This window comes from Giraffa tippelskirchi, chromosome 6 (assembly GCF_054371585.1).
Source record: "Giraffa tippelskirchi isolate mGirTip1 chromosome 6, T2T-mGirTip1v1.2.pri, whole genome shotgun sequence".
NCBI lineage: Eukaryota > Metazoa > Chordata > Mammalia > Artiodactyla > Giraffidae > Giraffa > Giraffa tippelskirchi.
In genome coordinates, this window is record NC_137280.1 from 145,063,271 (window position 1) to 145,078,437 (window position 15,167).

The following is a 15,167-nucleotide window of genomic DNA, read 5'->3' on the forward strand; positions in this document are numbered from 1 at the left end:
GGGGCATGGCAACCCACTCTGGTATTCGTGCCTGGGGAATTTCATGAACAGAGGAGCCTGGTGGGCTACAGTCCATGGGGTCACAAAGAGTTGGACACAAGTGAGGGACTAACACACACAAATTGTGATAACACTTCTTATTTCATAGAGGTTTTTGAGAATTATATGTGAAGTTATTGAAAAGTTACACTTCATTTAAAAATATGTCAATAAATGGTAGTGATTCTTATTAGTGTTATTAATCATAATAAAATATATCCCGGTAATAGGTCAAAGATATAATGCAATTATTCAAATCTTGGTTTCCATTGACTCTTTTTAATTAAACTATTTGTTTACAAACTAAACTTAAAAGAACAAAGAGAATCCATATATACTTTGATACTGTTGATTCCATATCACATTAATTCAAAAGGACTGTCCCTGATTATATACATTCTTATATGACAAATCCTTGTTGCGTATTTTAAATGATATTCACTTATACTAAACAAAAGCAAGAACAATTTTTTTTTTTTAAAAAAGGCCTTCTGCTATTTCTTAACTATTGAAAATAATTACAAACTCCTTAAGGACAGGAATCACATATGTCTATCTCTCCCTCCATCTCCCTCTCTGAGTCTTTCTCATTCTCCCTCTAACAGCAGAAGCAGCATTTAATTCAATCAGGTTTTGCTCTTGCCATGATTGCACTATGCACTAAAACAACAACAAACAAGAAAACCAGAGCTCCAGAACTGTGGCTATTTTTTAAAATGAGAGCATAAAAGCTTAAGAGCTATTATACCCAAATCTGGGAATTTTACAACCAGAACATATTTCTAACATTTGCTACTTTGACTAAAGCATCCTATGTAAAGAAAGTTTCATGACAACAAATTTCTACCTAAGTGGTCTACCTGGTGATGATGATCATATTCTGTTAGTAAAATAACAAGATAAAACCATTTTAAAGCATGATTCTCAAAAGTGGCTCATTAAATAGACAGAAAATTGGTTTCCAAAACCTAAAATCTCAAAGCATCTAAAAAATCCAAAGGAAATAAAGAAACTCTATTTTTCATGTGGTCTATAATTCTACAGATATTTCATCTGTAAGTTTGGCAAGTGCTTAAAATATTATGACTTCTAGGATAACAAAGGTATCATTCTCTAAGGAATTCCTTTAGAAAAATGGTTTGCCATACAAGCATACTAATGGGATTCAAGTAATGAGCATTCTTCCAACACATAAGCCAGATGCAAATTTACGCAGCCTAGCACATCAGCCCTACCAGTGTCCAGAGAGAGTATTGGCTTAGTAGTGCTTGAAAGAGGAATGGTTTACACAACTGATAGATGAGAGAACATTTCAAGAGATCTTCAGCCTATTAACTCACACTCTCGTTTGGCAAAAACAAAAGACAAAAAATCCCAAAAATATATATTTACAAAATCTGTCTTTCTTTGTCTGTAGGTCAAGGAAAACGAAAAGTTACTTAAATTTCCTTTTTTGGAGCACTGTGGCTTCAATTACAGTGAAAACATAGAATGGTGACTTGATACTACAACCTAATAACTTGGTTTACAGTCACAATTCTTTAATATTTCTGCTTCTTATTTTATGATAGCCTTTTAAATATCCTACAAATCATTTAAGATTAATATTTTAAAATATTTCTTGAAAGATTTACAGTCAATGAATAGTCAACACCACCACGAGAATGAACAATTTTTAAAGATGATCTTTGTATATTTGTTTAAAAGCCAGTTGTCTGAATATATATATTTTTTTGCCAATCCAGTAACTTGTAGTCCTAGGAAGCAGGAAAATTCAATAGTTATTTTAAAACAAATGTTCCTCCTGGAAAGGATGAACAGCACACTCTCTGAAACCTTATTTCTCCTATGTTAATTCTTCAGAAGTTTCAAGGGAGGAATAAATAGGCTATAGCCACAGGAAATAGCAGTCACCTTTGAATTATCTATATTACAAGCCCTCCTACCCAATATTTCCCACTAACAGAATAATAAGTTGAATCGAACAATCTTTAATCTTCCATTATTATTCACTACATTTATTTTCATGGGAAATTAAAAAACTCTAAGTATCATGGTGACTATGAGATAAAAAAAATACTGTAACTTCACACATTCTTATCAAACACTCTTTAGCTCTCTATTTTGGGTATGTTTTATAATGGGCATTACATATTTGTGTATAGATAAACAGACATTCACTTATTGAGAAAGTCAAGTCTGAGGTTCAGTTCTCATGATATCACTATCATTTCTATCTAAATTAATAAAAAAGAAACAGTAGAATAAAAAGCTACTTTTAGAGATTAGTTAAAAGAAAGACATGTAAAAGTCAGTAGATAAAATTTAAAATAAATTTCTGATTTGATGGTCTTAGATCAATTAGGCACTAAATTACTGGTATGTAGAGAAGCAACCTCAAGATGGTTAATCACTGAGACCTTAAGTTTAAGCACATAGTTCAAGCCATAAATAATGTGTAGGAAGCTACTTCAATGACATTTTGCCTACATGTAAATGTGTAATGCTACTAATACTAACTAGTACCAATCAAATAGCTAACTTTTTAAACAAGAAAGAATAGTCAAAGAATACTATCCTAGAATGTACATTAAAATATCAATTTTTCTGATATTTTCTAAACCTCTTTAAACTGACATAACTGTTATTAACTTATAGCACCCTGTGCTAGGTGCTCACCCCTCCCCTCATTTCACAAATTGTGTTTGACCTTTTAAAATATAGAACTATGATTATTATCATCATTTGTGTCAAAAAATTAGTATGAAGTTTCCAAAGGGCACTTTATAAAAATGAAAATCAGATCTGGAAAAAGTTTTTTAATGCTCTCATTCTCATCCTTAATAAGTGACCCCTGCTTCATTCTTTGTGAAGGTGCTTAAGACTCATCATTCATCTCAGCTACTCGAGAAATTTCAGTGTCTCCTCTGCAGAGCTGGCATGGTCTGATGCAATTAAGCTTCACCATACATAGACTTACATGTGTACCCTACTATTTCTATACAGTTATATTAGCTGTATGATCTTAAAAATTATACAATCCCTCTAGTCCTTGTCTCTACACTTATAAAGAGGATGATGATACTATAATCTGGTTCATGAGACTACAGTGAACATTAAGTGGGATAGTTATATGCACTCTGTTTATTTTTTCAATATTATTATTGCTAACATGCAGTAGCTTTCTTCACACTCTCTCCTCCCCACACTATCTCCTCCTACAAGACTGTTCTCCCTATTTTCCATCCATTCATATTACACTCATCCTTCTTGTTCAGCCCAGATATCCCTCTATCATCAAGTCTCCTACAAATCTCACCTACTCTGACCACTTGGATCTTTACCGTCACAAAAACCCATGCTATAACTAGACACCAGTTCTGTTTTCAAATTCCTTTATTGGTGATTGCATGAGTTTCCACCTTCAGTAGAAAACTAGTGTTCCTCAAACATCAGCCCTCAGACAGTACTTGTGTCGATCATACAGAGAGCTGTTAAGCATGTGAACTCCTGAACTCCATCCCAGATCTACTGAATAGACTCTGGGCATGTGCCCTGAAAATACAAATACTAATGCAAGACTCAGGTGATTCTGTTGCACAGTAAAGCCTGAGAATCACTGTAAAAACCTGGATCTCAACCTTCGATTCCTGTACCACAGGGATACATCACTCTTCTCTCCCTCCATCTGAAACACTCTTCTCTCCATCAACCCTCACCTCCTTCTTCAGGCAATTAAGATCACTCTTGTCTCTAGAGTGAGCCTTAGGTCCAACGTAAGAATGATTTCATATCCTTAAACAAAATGGTCAAACTGGCAAGGGGCTTGTTGAGTAGCACTAGATAAATATTTCCTGGTAGCTGATATACTGCAGTCTTTCAACTACCCCCTTCAACAACCCCATATTTGTTGAGCATCTACTGTCAGACACTGCTAGGCTCTGACGATGCAGACAACGTCCCTACATTTGCACAGCTCAATAGCTCTAATAGTTCTCCATGGCTTATTCATGTATCACTTTTCTAAGATACACATAGATTCACCTTAAAAATTTCATTACTTTAGTTCTGGCTATTGTGTTAACAGAAAAGTTATTTCATCTTTAATTGCCCAAATAATTACTTCTAAGTTAAGACCTCTTGGCAGGTAAGTAGGCAGTAGGTGCCAAATTATAGAGCAAGGAAAATGAGACTTGGCAGTAAAAATGCCAATAGAATGTTTACAAAATGAGCGGTAGTAAGAGCCAATGGGTTAGAGACATGCCCATATTCTCCCAAATAAATAGGGACAGAATAATATAAACCCATTTTCCTCTTTGTTTCCTAAAATACATATTTTGCAAATAAAATGTATGACTGGAAGCAACATGTAAATCTTGTGCTTATATCTTAAAAACTCATTACCATCTACTTTCTCATTCTTCTTTTAACTATTTCAAAGTTTTTAATGTCATCCAACAATGTAAATTGATTTGGGAAAACAACTGAGTAATATCAGGCTAGAAACAAAGTAATCTGTAGCTGTGTAAATGAGAGTCAAATGGATGTAGAAAATTTTAAAGTTTCCATTTATACATTAACCCACTTCTCTATTTCATATATGATTTTCATGTAATTGTTAATAGCACATAAAAAGGAAATTATATGCTTATTTTCAAATAACCTATAGGTAGAATTATGACTAATAATCTACAAAATGTATTTTTAATTATTTTTTGAAATAATACACAATGAGTAAGACAGAAAATGTCAATATACTTATATGCCTGTACATGTCTGTAAGATCACCAAAAAAGAATACAAGAATACATATCAGTTTACACTGTTACTAATAGAGGTGTACATCTTTTTTTGGAGAAAGCATAAAACTGTAAAAATACACAGGGTCTTTTAAGTGAAAATGCAGACTATGAAATTCTCTCCACAAAATAAGTGCAATGTGTAAACTATGAATAAGCAAACAGACAAGAATTAGAAGGTGTTATAGGCAAATTAAAACAGCTTTAATGTAGTGATAGGGATATGGATAACTTTTGCATTTTATGTTTGGTGATCTTTTAAAACTTACTGTGTCCCAATGTACCACTGAACATAAATGAAAATGGCAATTTAGTACAAAAGTCATTACTCAATGGCCCCAAATAGTGTGTGCTGGCCAGAATTAGCTGGCCCCAAATGCCAGGAGCACCAATCACAAATAAATGCTTCAGAATGAATGATGACAAAACAAACCAGTGCCCCACCCTGAAATTCAGCAGTACCCCTGCCCAACATTGAGTAAAAGACTTTCTCTGATTTACATTTTTAAAATTTCTTTATTTTTAATTGAAGGATAATTGCAATGCTGTGTTGGTTTCCACCATACAGCAATATGAATCAACCACAGGCATACACAGAGTCCCCTCCCTCTTGAGCCTCCCTCCCACCTCTCACCCATCCCACCCCTCTAGGTTGTTACAGAGCCCTGATTTGAATCAGAAATTCCCAAGATTATTTCACCATGAGGTGGGAGGAATCACGCTAAAGCATACTTTGAGATACTTCTAAAATATGCAACTTGAGATATTTCCATCTTCCTTCTCTTGCAGAGTAAGCTCATAGTCAGATTTTTATTTCATGTCACAGTCAAGCAAGAACACTGTTTAGGTTCCTACAGAGCAACAGCAAAGGACCTGCCCTAAGAGTTAACTGTGAGAATATCATTTATAAACTGCCTATTTCCTGTGAAATTAATTACAAATAGATGAATAAGTTTTCTTGAAATGCAATCTCTATAATGAACCACATCTTTTTGTGTGGGACAGATGCAGCAAAGATTCAGGAAGAAAAGGAAAACAGCCACTTTTAAGAGAATTATCTGTAGGCATAATTTATCAGAAATCACAAAAATGTGATCTCAAAGAAAAAACTCAATGGAAAATGAGGTCTTGATAATAAAAGAAAAAAGAAAGGGAAAGGGTCTTTTCACATAGTGTCCATCCAAAGCTTAAAACCAGACATGGTTTATAGTTCTTGCACTTTATCAGCTGAAATTTTGTGACAAATTTTGGCCTTAATGGTTATATGACATATTCTACTTGAGCAATACGACAACTATTGGACAAGTTAACAGTACACATTCATAAGGAAAGAAATTATGACATACTTGTGTTCAATAGATGTAATATAAAGCATAAATTTCTCAAGGACAGAAACCAACGCTCATATTTAATACACTCCAAATAAAGTACCTATTTGAAAAAATCATTTTAATGAAATTAAGACTTCTTTCAAGGTAGAGAGGTTGAGGAATAATAGTAACATCCTGTAAAGGCTTAGTTTATCTGCTCCAACAACTGCTTCCAAGAAAAAAAAAAAGTAGTAAGAACAAAACAACTACAACAAAACAGAGTCCATGAGGAATGAAAAAAAATATATATATATATATATATATTTTTTTTTTTTTTTTTTTAGTGATGCCTTGCTACATCTAAAAGTGCAGTACAATCAGAGGGCTAAGATTGAGTGATGGTAAAGTCAATTATATGCTAGCTGGGTGACCTTGAATAAGTCATTTAACCTCTCTGGGCCTCAAGATCCTCTTTTACAAAAAGGTGGACAGGTGCCATATCATTGTTTTTATAGGATCGGATGAGGTAGCGTACACCAGGAGGATATCCGCACAAGTTAAGGGATCAATGAGTAATAACTGCGATTGTTTCCCTGTATCAGTGTTGTGATGGTAGAAAATGTTGCGTACTGCACAGGAGGAAGAGGAGAGGGGGAAGAAAGGTTAACCAGGAGAAGGCAAAAAAAAACCAAACACAACTGCTTGCTAAAACTGGGCAGGAGAGCTTCAAGACATAATTTATTTAGAATGAAGCCTGGTCAGTGAGTGTTCACACCTCCTTCACCTTACTTCTCATTCCACCACCAACCACACCTCCTGTTTTATATCTGCAACCTATTTCCTTCTAGGGCTACTCCTCCTACAAATGACTTTTTTTAGCAATTGCCCTCTCCTCACTCAGCTTCAGATCCATACTTTTCAAAGGTGTAGTCTTCAACCACTGAAACTCCTCTAGATCTATTTACCAGCATGCTCCTATCACTATGTCAGGGAGACAAGTCTCAGAACTTATTTCAATTGATCGCGGTCGCATGTGACACAGATGACCATTTCCTTTTTAAATTCTCCTGTGCCTCAGCTTTGAAGACATTATCTGCAGGTCCTCCGACTAACCCTCTGGCTGCTGCTTAGCTGTTTATTAATCTTTATGGGCTCCGTTTCAGCATTCCACTGCTTAAATCATAGTGCTCACCATATAGTGCTCTCTATTCTTAATAGTTATCTCACTTTCCCTTCTGAATTGTATCCATTTATACAATTATAACTACCACTTACATGCTGACAATGTCCAAGTTCATGTCGATAGTAATGACTTCTTGCTAAGGTCTAGACTTGTATTTTCCAATCTCCATTTGGATATTCCATGTGTGGGGAAAAGTCAGGATTTCTCAAATTGAACTCATTGTCTGCCCACACACCTCGTCCCCTACCCCACCTGCAACCTGGCTGCTCTCTCCCCATATCAATAAATGATCCCATCAGAATCTTAGGATTTTCACCAAGTCCTGTCACTTCTACCTCATAAAAGCTCTAATTTTGTATCTTCTCTTTTATGTCCCTGTCTCCATTCATCAATTCTTTCTGGATTTTTGTAGTGGATTTTCATCTCATCTCCCAATCTTAGGTCTTGCTCCACCCTCCACACTTCAAAAGCTTCTTCCTTAACTAAGAATCTGTTCAAGCAATTCTCCCAAAGACATCCCTTCACGGGTTCCTTTGGCCTTTAGAACAAAATATAAACTTTTCTGCAAGCTACAAAAATGATCTTTAAACTTGATCACCACTTATAATCTCAATACCAACTCTTATCACCTCCTCATCCCCACCCCCAATCAAGCCATTTAAAGCTACTTGCAAATCCTCAATCCCATTTATTTTTCCAGGTTTTTCTCCTATATGACATTCTTTCTGCTTAGAACATTTTCCACAGACTTCTAAATCCCACTTTCACCTACTAGTTTCTATGTGATACCTCAGAATTCTGTATTCCTAATATGTGTATTTCTACTTTCAAAGAACTCAATGATCCTACATTGTAATTCTTTTCACATTTCTCGATCAAAATAGTAATTTAAACAGTGCCTTGAATTTGAGGACTATAATTCTATGCTCTTTCTCTCCATGTATATGATACTGTGTCTAGTGAATAATAACGATCTACTGTTCTAAAAACAAATAGTTCACCCAATATCTGTGGCATTCACTGAGTCAAACAACCAACCAATCACTGGATAGAGAGCAAAACCACATGGAGATAACATAACCTCAGCGTGTTGTTTTAGTCGTTAAGTCATATCCAACTCTTTTGCGACCCCATGGACTGCCTGCCAGGCTCCTCTGTACATGGGGTTCTCCAGGCAAGAATACTGGAGTGGGTTGCCATGTCCTCCTCCAGAGGATCTTCCTGATCCAGGGATGGAACCTGCATCTCCTGCATTGGCAGGCCGATTCTTTACCACAGAGCCACGAGGCAAGCCCATAACCTTGGCTACATGTATTTTATACACACAAATTAAGACGGCAGAAGATGTATGTAACGTATTAGTCAATTTCAAATATCAAATAACAAGTGAATGGTGAAATCAACAAGGGATAAAGAAATGCATTGGAAATACAGACCACTAAGTACTCAACCGGTTACTCATAAAATTTTTTAGAGAAAATACTTATGTTAAACCTAAGTACAACAGGAACCTGCAGTAGAATTAACAATAGTGAACACCAGATATTAAGTTTTATGAGGTCAGGGGACAAGTCATTCTTGTTCACTACTCTGTCCTTAAGGCCTAACACATGGCTAGATCATAGTAGCTGCTAAATAAGCATTTGTGTCGAACTGAATTTTAAACTGTGCAGCTGGTGATGCAAGAAAACATCTGTTTAAAAAAAAAGCAGCACTTTTTGCCATTCACCATTCCATAAAAAGGTAATTTGTATATGTGTTTACTAGAATTCTTTCCTCAAAAGTGAAATATTGCTTCACTCTTTGGTTGGCAAATGTGTTGTTTCAAGATGGAGAAGAATCTGCTTTAAATGAAGAGAAAGCTATTTCAGTCCATAATCCTTCAGAGCCAATTTTGGATCTTAAAATGCATTTTCATCAAAGAATCTTAACAAAAAGATTCCTGCCAATTTAACCAAGACATCTAAAAATGTTTCATGCTAAAGCCAAGCTTTCTGCTCAGGAACATTCTAATTGAGATCATGTTCTCTTCCAAAGTTCTTCCATTGGGTCAACAGTCACCTGAATCACATGGCTGAGTAACAGACCATGATCACCCAAGAACTCACAACTGCATTCCATTTAGGAATTCTGGATTTTTCTATCATTTATTCTGGGTTTCAAGTCCTGAAATTTCTTTGTACCCTACAGAGCTATAATAATAAACCAAAGCAGAGACACATGTAACTTTGACTTACAAGTTAATTTGACACATCCCTCTTATTTCCAATATATGGAAACTGAGACCATGTACTATAAATTATTGACCCAAGTACACTTAGAGCAGCAGCTGGGATGGATACTGGGTCTCCTCAGTTTTCTACATAAGCTATGTTCATGGTATTGGAACACCAATACTTTCATTTGCATCACTGTATCAATTCTGGTAGTCACCTGAAATACTTAAAATGGGACTATTATTCCTTTTTAACAGGTGAAGAAATCAAGCTCCATCGAGCTGTCAATTCCCTCAGGTTGACTGAGCAGCAGAAGCAAAACTAGTATTCAGGTCTTTCTATCATAGTCTTTTACCAGGAACACCACACTGACAAGGGCCTTTTTTCCTTTCAGTACAAATGAGCCAATGACAATGTAAATTATCTGGTACCTACCATTCTTCAAAGGAAGATTTGCTATAATCAAAGAGAGTTACAATTCAGAGGTTGCAGGCCACAAAGGATAATGAGGCAGAAACATGTATGTTAATCAGTTTTGAGATTTCACTTAAATAATCAACCATTCTTTCAAAGCTGAATCCAATCAAAAGATACTAACCCTTTTACACTTGTATACAGTGGGCAATATGCCATAAACATCTTCTTTTGTTTAGACATTAGGGATGAAATTTCCCATCTGTTGCTTCAAATCAAATAACCATACTTAATAATACCCTATGTGACAAAATTTTTCTTTGAAGGATTAATTTAAAGTCATTATGACTGTTAATCATAAAATGTTAATTTTTAGCAAGTAAAACTGGGTCTGGACAAGTCCACGTGTATTAGCAGCAGGCTAAGAAAGGAATCTAGCATGGAATTTTTAACACTTGGTTCTAATCATTAATGCTGCAGTACTGGCCTATTTACAACCTGACATTTGTTTTTGCACTTTCAACATCCCATGACTTGGATGCAACAGTAAACATAGCTTTAAGAGATGACAACGTGCCTTAGCTGGGTCTGTATTTTGACTAGCAGGTCTTGGCATCATGTCCAGGTCTGATACCTCTCCCAAACGCTACATGCCAGTGAAAAATGAAAAAAAAAACTTAAAAAAAAAATGCTACTGCTCTTAAACCATTTGGGGATATAACAGGTCTAAGTTCTTAGCTAACTTTTACATCCAAGTTCTACTGCAGCAACTTCTAACCAGCACATCATTGTTTCTTTAGATTCTTAATTTTTTAGATTTTTAAATATTTCTTAGTATTTCCATAGAGTCCCACTTTCCTAATGTTCTGAAGAGGAAGGTGACAAATCAAAATGTGGGGGAAAGAACATGAACAAATAAAAATTCAAAAGACAGGACACACAGAACTACACTTGATTTCCATTATCTCTTTTCAGCCACACAATTTCAATTCGAGTACCTAGGATTTGGCAGGTATCTATATTAGGACATTTCTATTTTATGGTAAAATTCAAAATATAAACTGATAAAAGACCTCTAAAATACTCACAAAAGTGAGTATTTGTATATATGAGAAGTTAAATAGTTTCCCAAGATACATTCTGTACCTACACAGGAGATTCTTATAATGTGTGGGAAATCTATGGTTCTGAATCATCCAATAGGGTCTGCAGTCTGTGTTTATATCCTGTTATAATAAAAAAAAACTTTCCCAATAATCAGAATATAACAAGATAAATGTTGTTACGAACATCATTGAAAGAGTTGAATATTCTCTGAAGTAATGACAGATGTTTCATAAGCTTGTGATAGCTCAGGATTACCACTGAACTTTGGACATTGTAGAAGGTTGGGCTGGTTATTTGGGCTTCCTCTATAATTTGAATTCTGGAGTGATGAACAATTACATTATGTCGAGAGCATATCCACTACCTAGTATCTAGTATTTGGCTCTCTTGAGTGAATTAATAAGTGTCCTAACTGTCGAGTCCTGATGGCTGGCTGAGAACTGTTCTGCTTAAAACCTCACACACTAGACCCTTTTCTTGAATAGTGCACCCCATTTTCAGGCAGAACTACACTACAACACATTCTTCTGAAATGTGCTGTATGCTATCAGGACTGAAAGTAACACTGGCGTCTTACATTCAAACGTGGCCATTCTAGAGAGACTTTTCCAGAGATAAAAACTTCAAAAACACAGACTAGCAATGGCCCAAGTAAACGGGTATATGGGACACTTGACATTGTCTTGCCTGCAGTGCCCCAGCATGGGCAGCAGGGGGCGCTCCTGCATGAAGCAAACCCTCCCCTCCCCCCAACTGCTCCCCAGAGGGGAAGACGGAGGGGTTTTCTCTTAGCACTTGCCCTAAGTCCAAGGAGGAAGCACGTAAGGAGTGCTGCTGTCCATAAATCACACACCCTTTGAATACCATTGCAGAAGTGACCAGATTTGACACATGGGTCTGAGCGTGCCTTTTGAAAACAAGCTGGTCAATTTTTATTTTTATTTTTTTCTATTTTGGTGGGCAAGAAGGGTTAAAGGACCAGGTAAGCAATTGGCAGGGAATGGGGCTTGCCATCAGCTGTAAAGACAGCATCTCCCAAAGCAACAAGTGGCTATCAGTACCTGAGGGTCATTTTTGAAGCCTCTCTGCCACAGTTTAGTTCCCAGGTTACGTTCTCGGTGAAATGTCAAATCAAAACCCTCCCTGGTTCTCCCCTCTTCTTTCTGTGAGCATACCCCAAACTCAGAAAAATCACTTGATGAAGCAGATTTTGCACTGAACCTTAGGGAAATACGACTTCTGCAGGGGTTCTCTTGCATGTGGCTATGTTTTGCAGGTGAGTATGGGATGTATTTTACACCCTCTTCGCCAAGTCCCACGATTTCAAATCAGATTGGAAAAACCCTTAAGGACCAGAAACAGCCAGCTCTGAAATCTCAAAAACAGTGCCTTCACCCCACTTCATACACATACTCACACACACCCCACCCCCACTGGCCAGATCCTTTCTCCTTCTGGTCCCCAAATGAAGATCTGTGGAGACACAGCTATAAACCTTAATACTCACCATATTAACTTCAGAAACCATGTCGATGCTGGCAATGTCAATGTTCATTCCCACTGCCACAGGGGGACCTGAAAACCAAAAGGACCAGCCACGTGATTTCTCTGAACTTCGTGCATTCTTAGCAAGAGTAGTCCCCGGGCATGGGCACGGGACAGTCCTCCCCAAATCCGTCCCCACTGCTAACCCTCAAATTCTTCAAATCTCTGTTCCTTTCATTTAAGAAAAGGGTGGCAGGTAGTCCTCTGAGAAATGCTCTATTAAACAGGCATGCACGTGCCCCGTTGGGTGAGGGATTCCAGCTCTTCTACATATGCAGATGTCTCAGCATGAGAATACACACAACCCACAAAAGCACCCGAATCTGGCTGGGCTAGCTCTAGGGAAACGTTGTATAAAGCACTGAAACCCCTTTCTTATTCTTCCCAGGTTTTAACTCGTTGAGCTTTGTTAGAGTCTGGAGTAAAATTAAATGGACATATCAGTGTATCCAAGGCTGAAGCAAGAGAGATCTCTGGCCCTTCTCCCCCTACCCTCCCTGTCCTCCAAGCCCCACAGGTCCCCTCTAGCCCCATCCCAGCTGTCCCCCGCAGCGCAGCGAGGCTTCCAGGACTGGATAATATCCAGAAAGCAGCCAATTTAAACCATGGCCTGAACTCATCCAAAGGAGGCGGGCACAAGGGGTTAATGCCACTTCTCAACCAATTGTCTGCATATCTTGTCCTCAAAAACGTTCCCGGTGGCCTTCAGGAAGCCAGGTTCACTGGCACAACATTAATTAAACTTAAGAGGTTTGTATCTCAACAAAACAAAGGCAGTGAAGCAAAGAATTTAAACAGTGAAGCTGGAAGACAGTGGTCTCCAGTACAGGCTAAGAGGGTATCTCTGAAAGACCACCTAAGTGCTGGAGAGGAACACACAGGCTTAAGTTTGGATCAGTTTCTCAATATGGTAACAGACTCAGTCAGTACACCACATGCAACCCACAGTAAGGGAGAGGAAAGACAGCGCACAAAGCTCCAAAGACAGCTTAGGCAATAGCTGCTGGGCTGTTTCTTATTACCAAGGCAACCCCATTACCTCCAAAATCTGGTCTCAGCCGAATATCATAACCTTTCAGGAGTCTATCCACCGTCTCTTTAACCAGCGACATATTACTAGGGTCATTGACACTGAAGAAAGAAAAGACAATAAACAGGCATCAATAAAACAGCAGGCACAGGGCTTCCAGTAGCTATCTGATCCTCACTACAGATTCTTGCTCACAGAGGTATGCAGACAGAGCCCTTCAAAGTGAAAAAGGAAAAAGAGAAACGCTAGGCACACTTACCTCTGCGCACAGACGGCGGCGATTATTAAGGGGAATGACCAAATCCCAAAGTAGTCCTTTTTCCGGACTCTCCACATCCCTTTAGTTTTGGATGGGTTGAGGGTTTCACTGAAGAGAGGAGATCCAACTTAGTCTGCCCAGTGCAGTAATTCTAATGTGAGGCGCATGCGCACGGCGTACCAAAACATCAAAGGGGCAGCAGCGGTTGCCTGGGACCGAAAAGATTTTCTTGTTAAAGGGAAAAAAAAATTAAAGGGAAAAAAGGGAATATATATATATAAATAAAAAATATATATGTACAATATATATACGTATTTGAATAATATAGAAAAGTCACCCTACGGGAGGGCCCACGGTAAAAATCTTTGTTGTCCTTTTTTTAAGACAAAAACAACTAGAGCGTCTGGTAAGTTTCGGTAGTGGCAGGAGGCAGTTTCGCACCTCGCGGGTTGTGGGGTTTGGGGTGTGTGTGTGTTTCCTCTTAAATATGCAGAACCAGATTAGGAATTTAAAGGAGAGCAGGTGTGTAGTGCTAGGGGAAAATGAGTGCCTGCGAGTCGACTTCTTGTCTCAGCAAGCGGCGGGGAAAGCATCTGAACTTCATTTCCAAGGCACAGAGCATCCCCTGCCTGGGGCGAGATGGGTGCTGGAAGTGGGGGCTGTGTGGCGGAGGTGGGGGGGGCGGCAGGAACAGGAGCGGGGGGAGGGGGAGGGGAAGGGGGAGGGAGGGGAGAAACCGATGGGAGGAGTGTTGAGCAATGGGTTGGATTTGGGGCCGGGAGTGGAAGAGGTACGTAGCGTGGAGAATAAGACACGGAAATTATATATATATATATATATAATTTTTTTTTAAGAAGAAGAAAAGATGCCTGGTCTTTTCTAGGAGTCAAGGAGCAAGCTTTTCTTCACTACTCACGAGCGATTTCTGTCTCCTCCTCCTCCTCACCCTTTGCCCCCTATTCCCAGAGAAGAAAACCTCGGGGTCCAGGTTTCTGGCCGAGTGACGTGCCTGACCCGCCAGCCCAGATTATTTATAGCAGGAAGGGCGGGGGACGGGGGCGCGAGGGGAGTAGAAAGCGCAGTCTCTCCAGGTCTCTCTCTGCTTCTGCACTGGGAAATTATTAGCAGGGAGGGTGGGGTTTGGAGGAGGGGGGACAATGGGACGTGGGGACTTAGGGATGCTAAGGAGACAAGAGGCTCCGACCGCGACCGGCTGCAGGAAGCGCCGGCGGGCCGCCCACGCCCCCTCAGAGCACGCGCACCGG

At 38.5% G+C, this 15,167-nt stretch overlaps 1 protein-coding gene across 5 annotated transcripts in view; it reads right to left on the reverse strand.

The window, feature by feature from the left end:
• GABRB2 (gamma-aminobutyric acid type A receptor subunit beta2) overlaps positions 1–15,167 on the reverse strand; it is a 320,547-nt gene that overhangs the window by 304,230 nt on the left and 1,150 nt on the right. For 3 of the 5 annotated variants that reach the window (XR_014055595.1, XM_081496063.1, XM_081496065.1), the window contains exons 2-4: positions 13,903–14,111; positions 13,653–13,744; positions 12,576–12,643 (exon numbers count right to left, since the gene is read on the reverse strand). Coding sequence is in view for 4 of the 5 variants with exons in the window: in XM_081496063.1 (XP_081352189.1) it covers positions 12,576–12,643; positions 13,653–13,744; positions 13,903–13,979 (237 nt within the window). In the remaining variant the exon portion in view is untranslated. Of the gene's footprint in view, positions 1–12,575; positions 12,644–13,652; positions 13,745–13,902; positions 14,112–14,818; positions 15,166–15,167 lie in introns of those variants that run through there. The other 2 variants (XM_081496064.1, XM_081496062.1) reach the window with 1 other exon arrangement.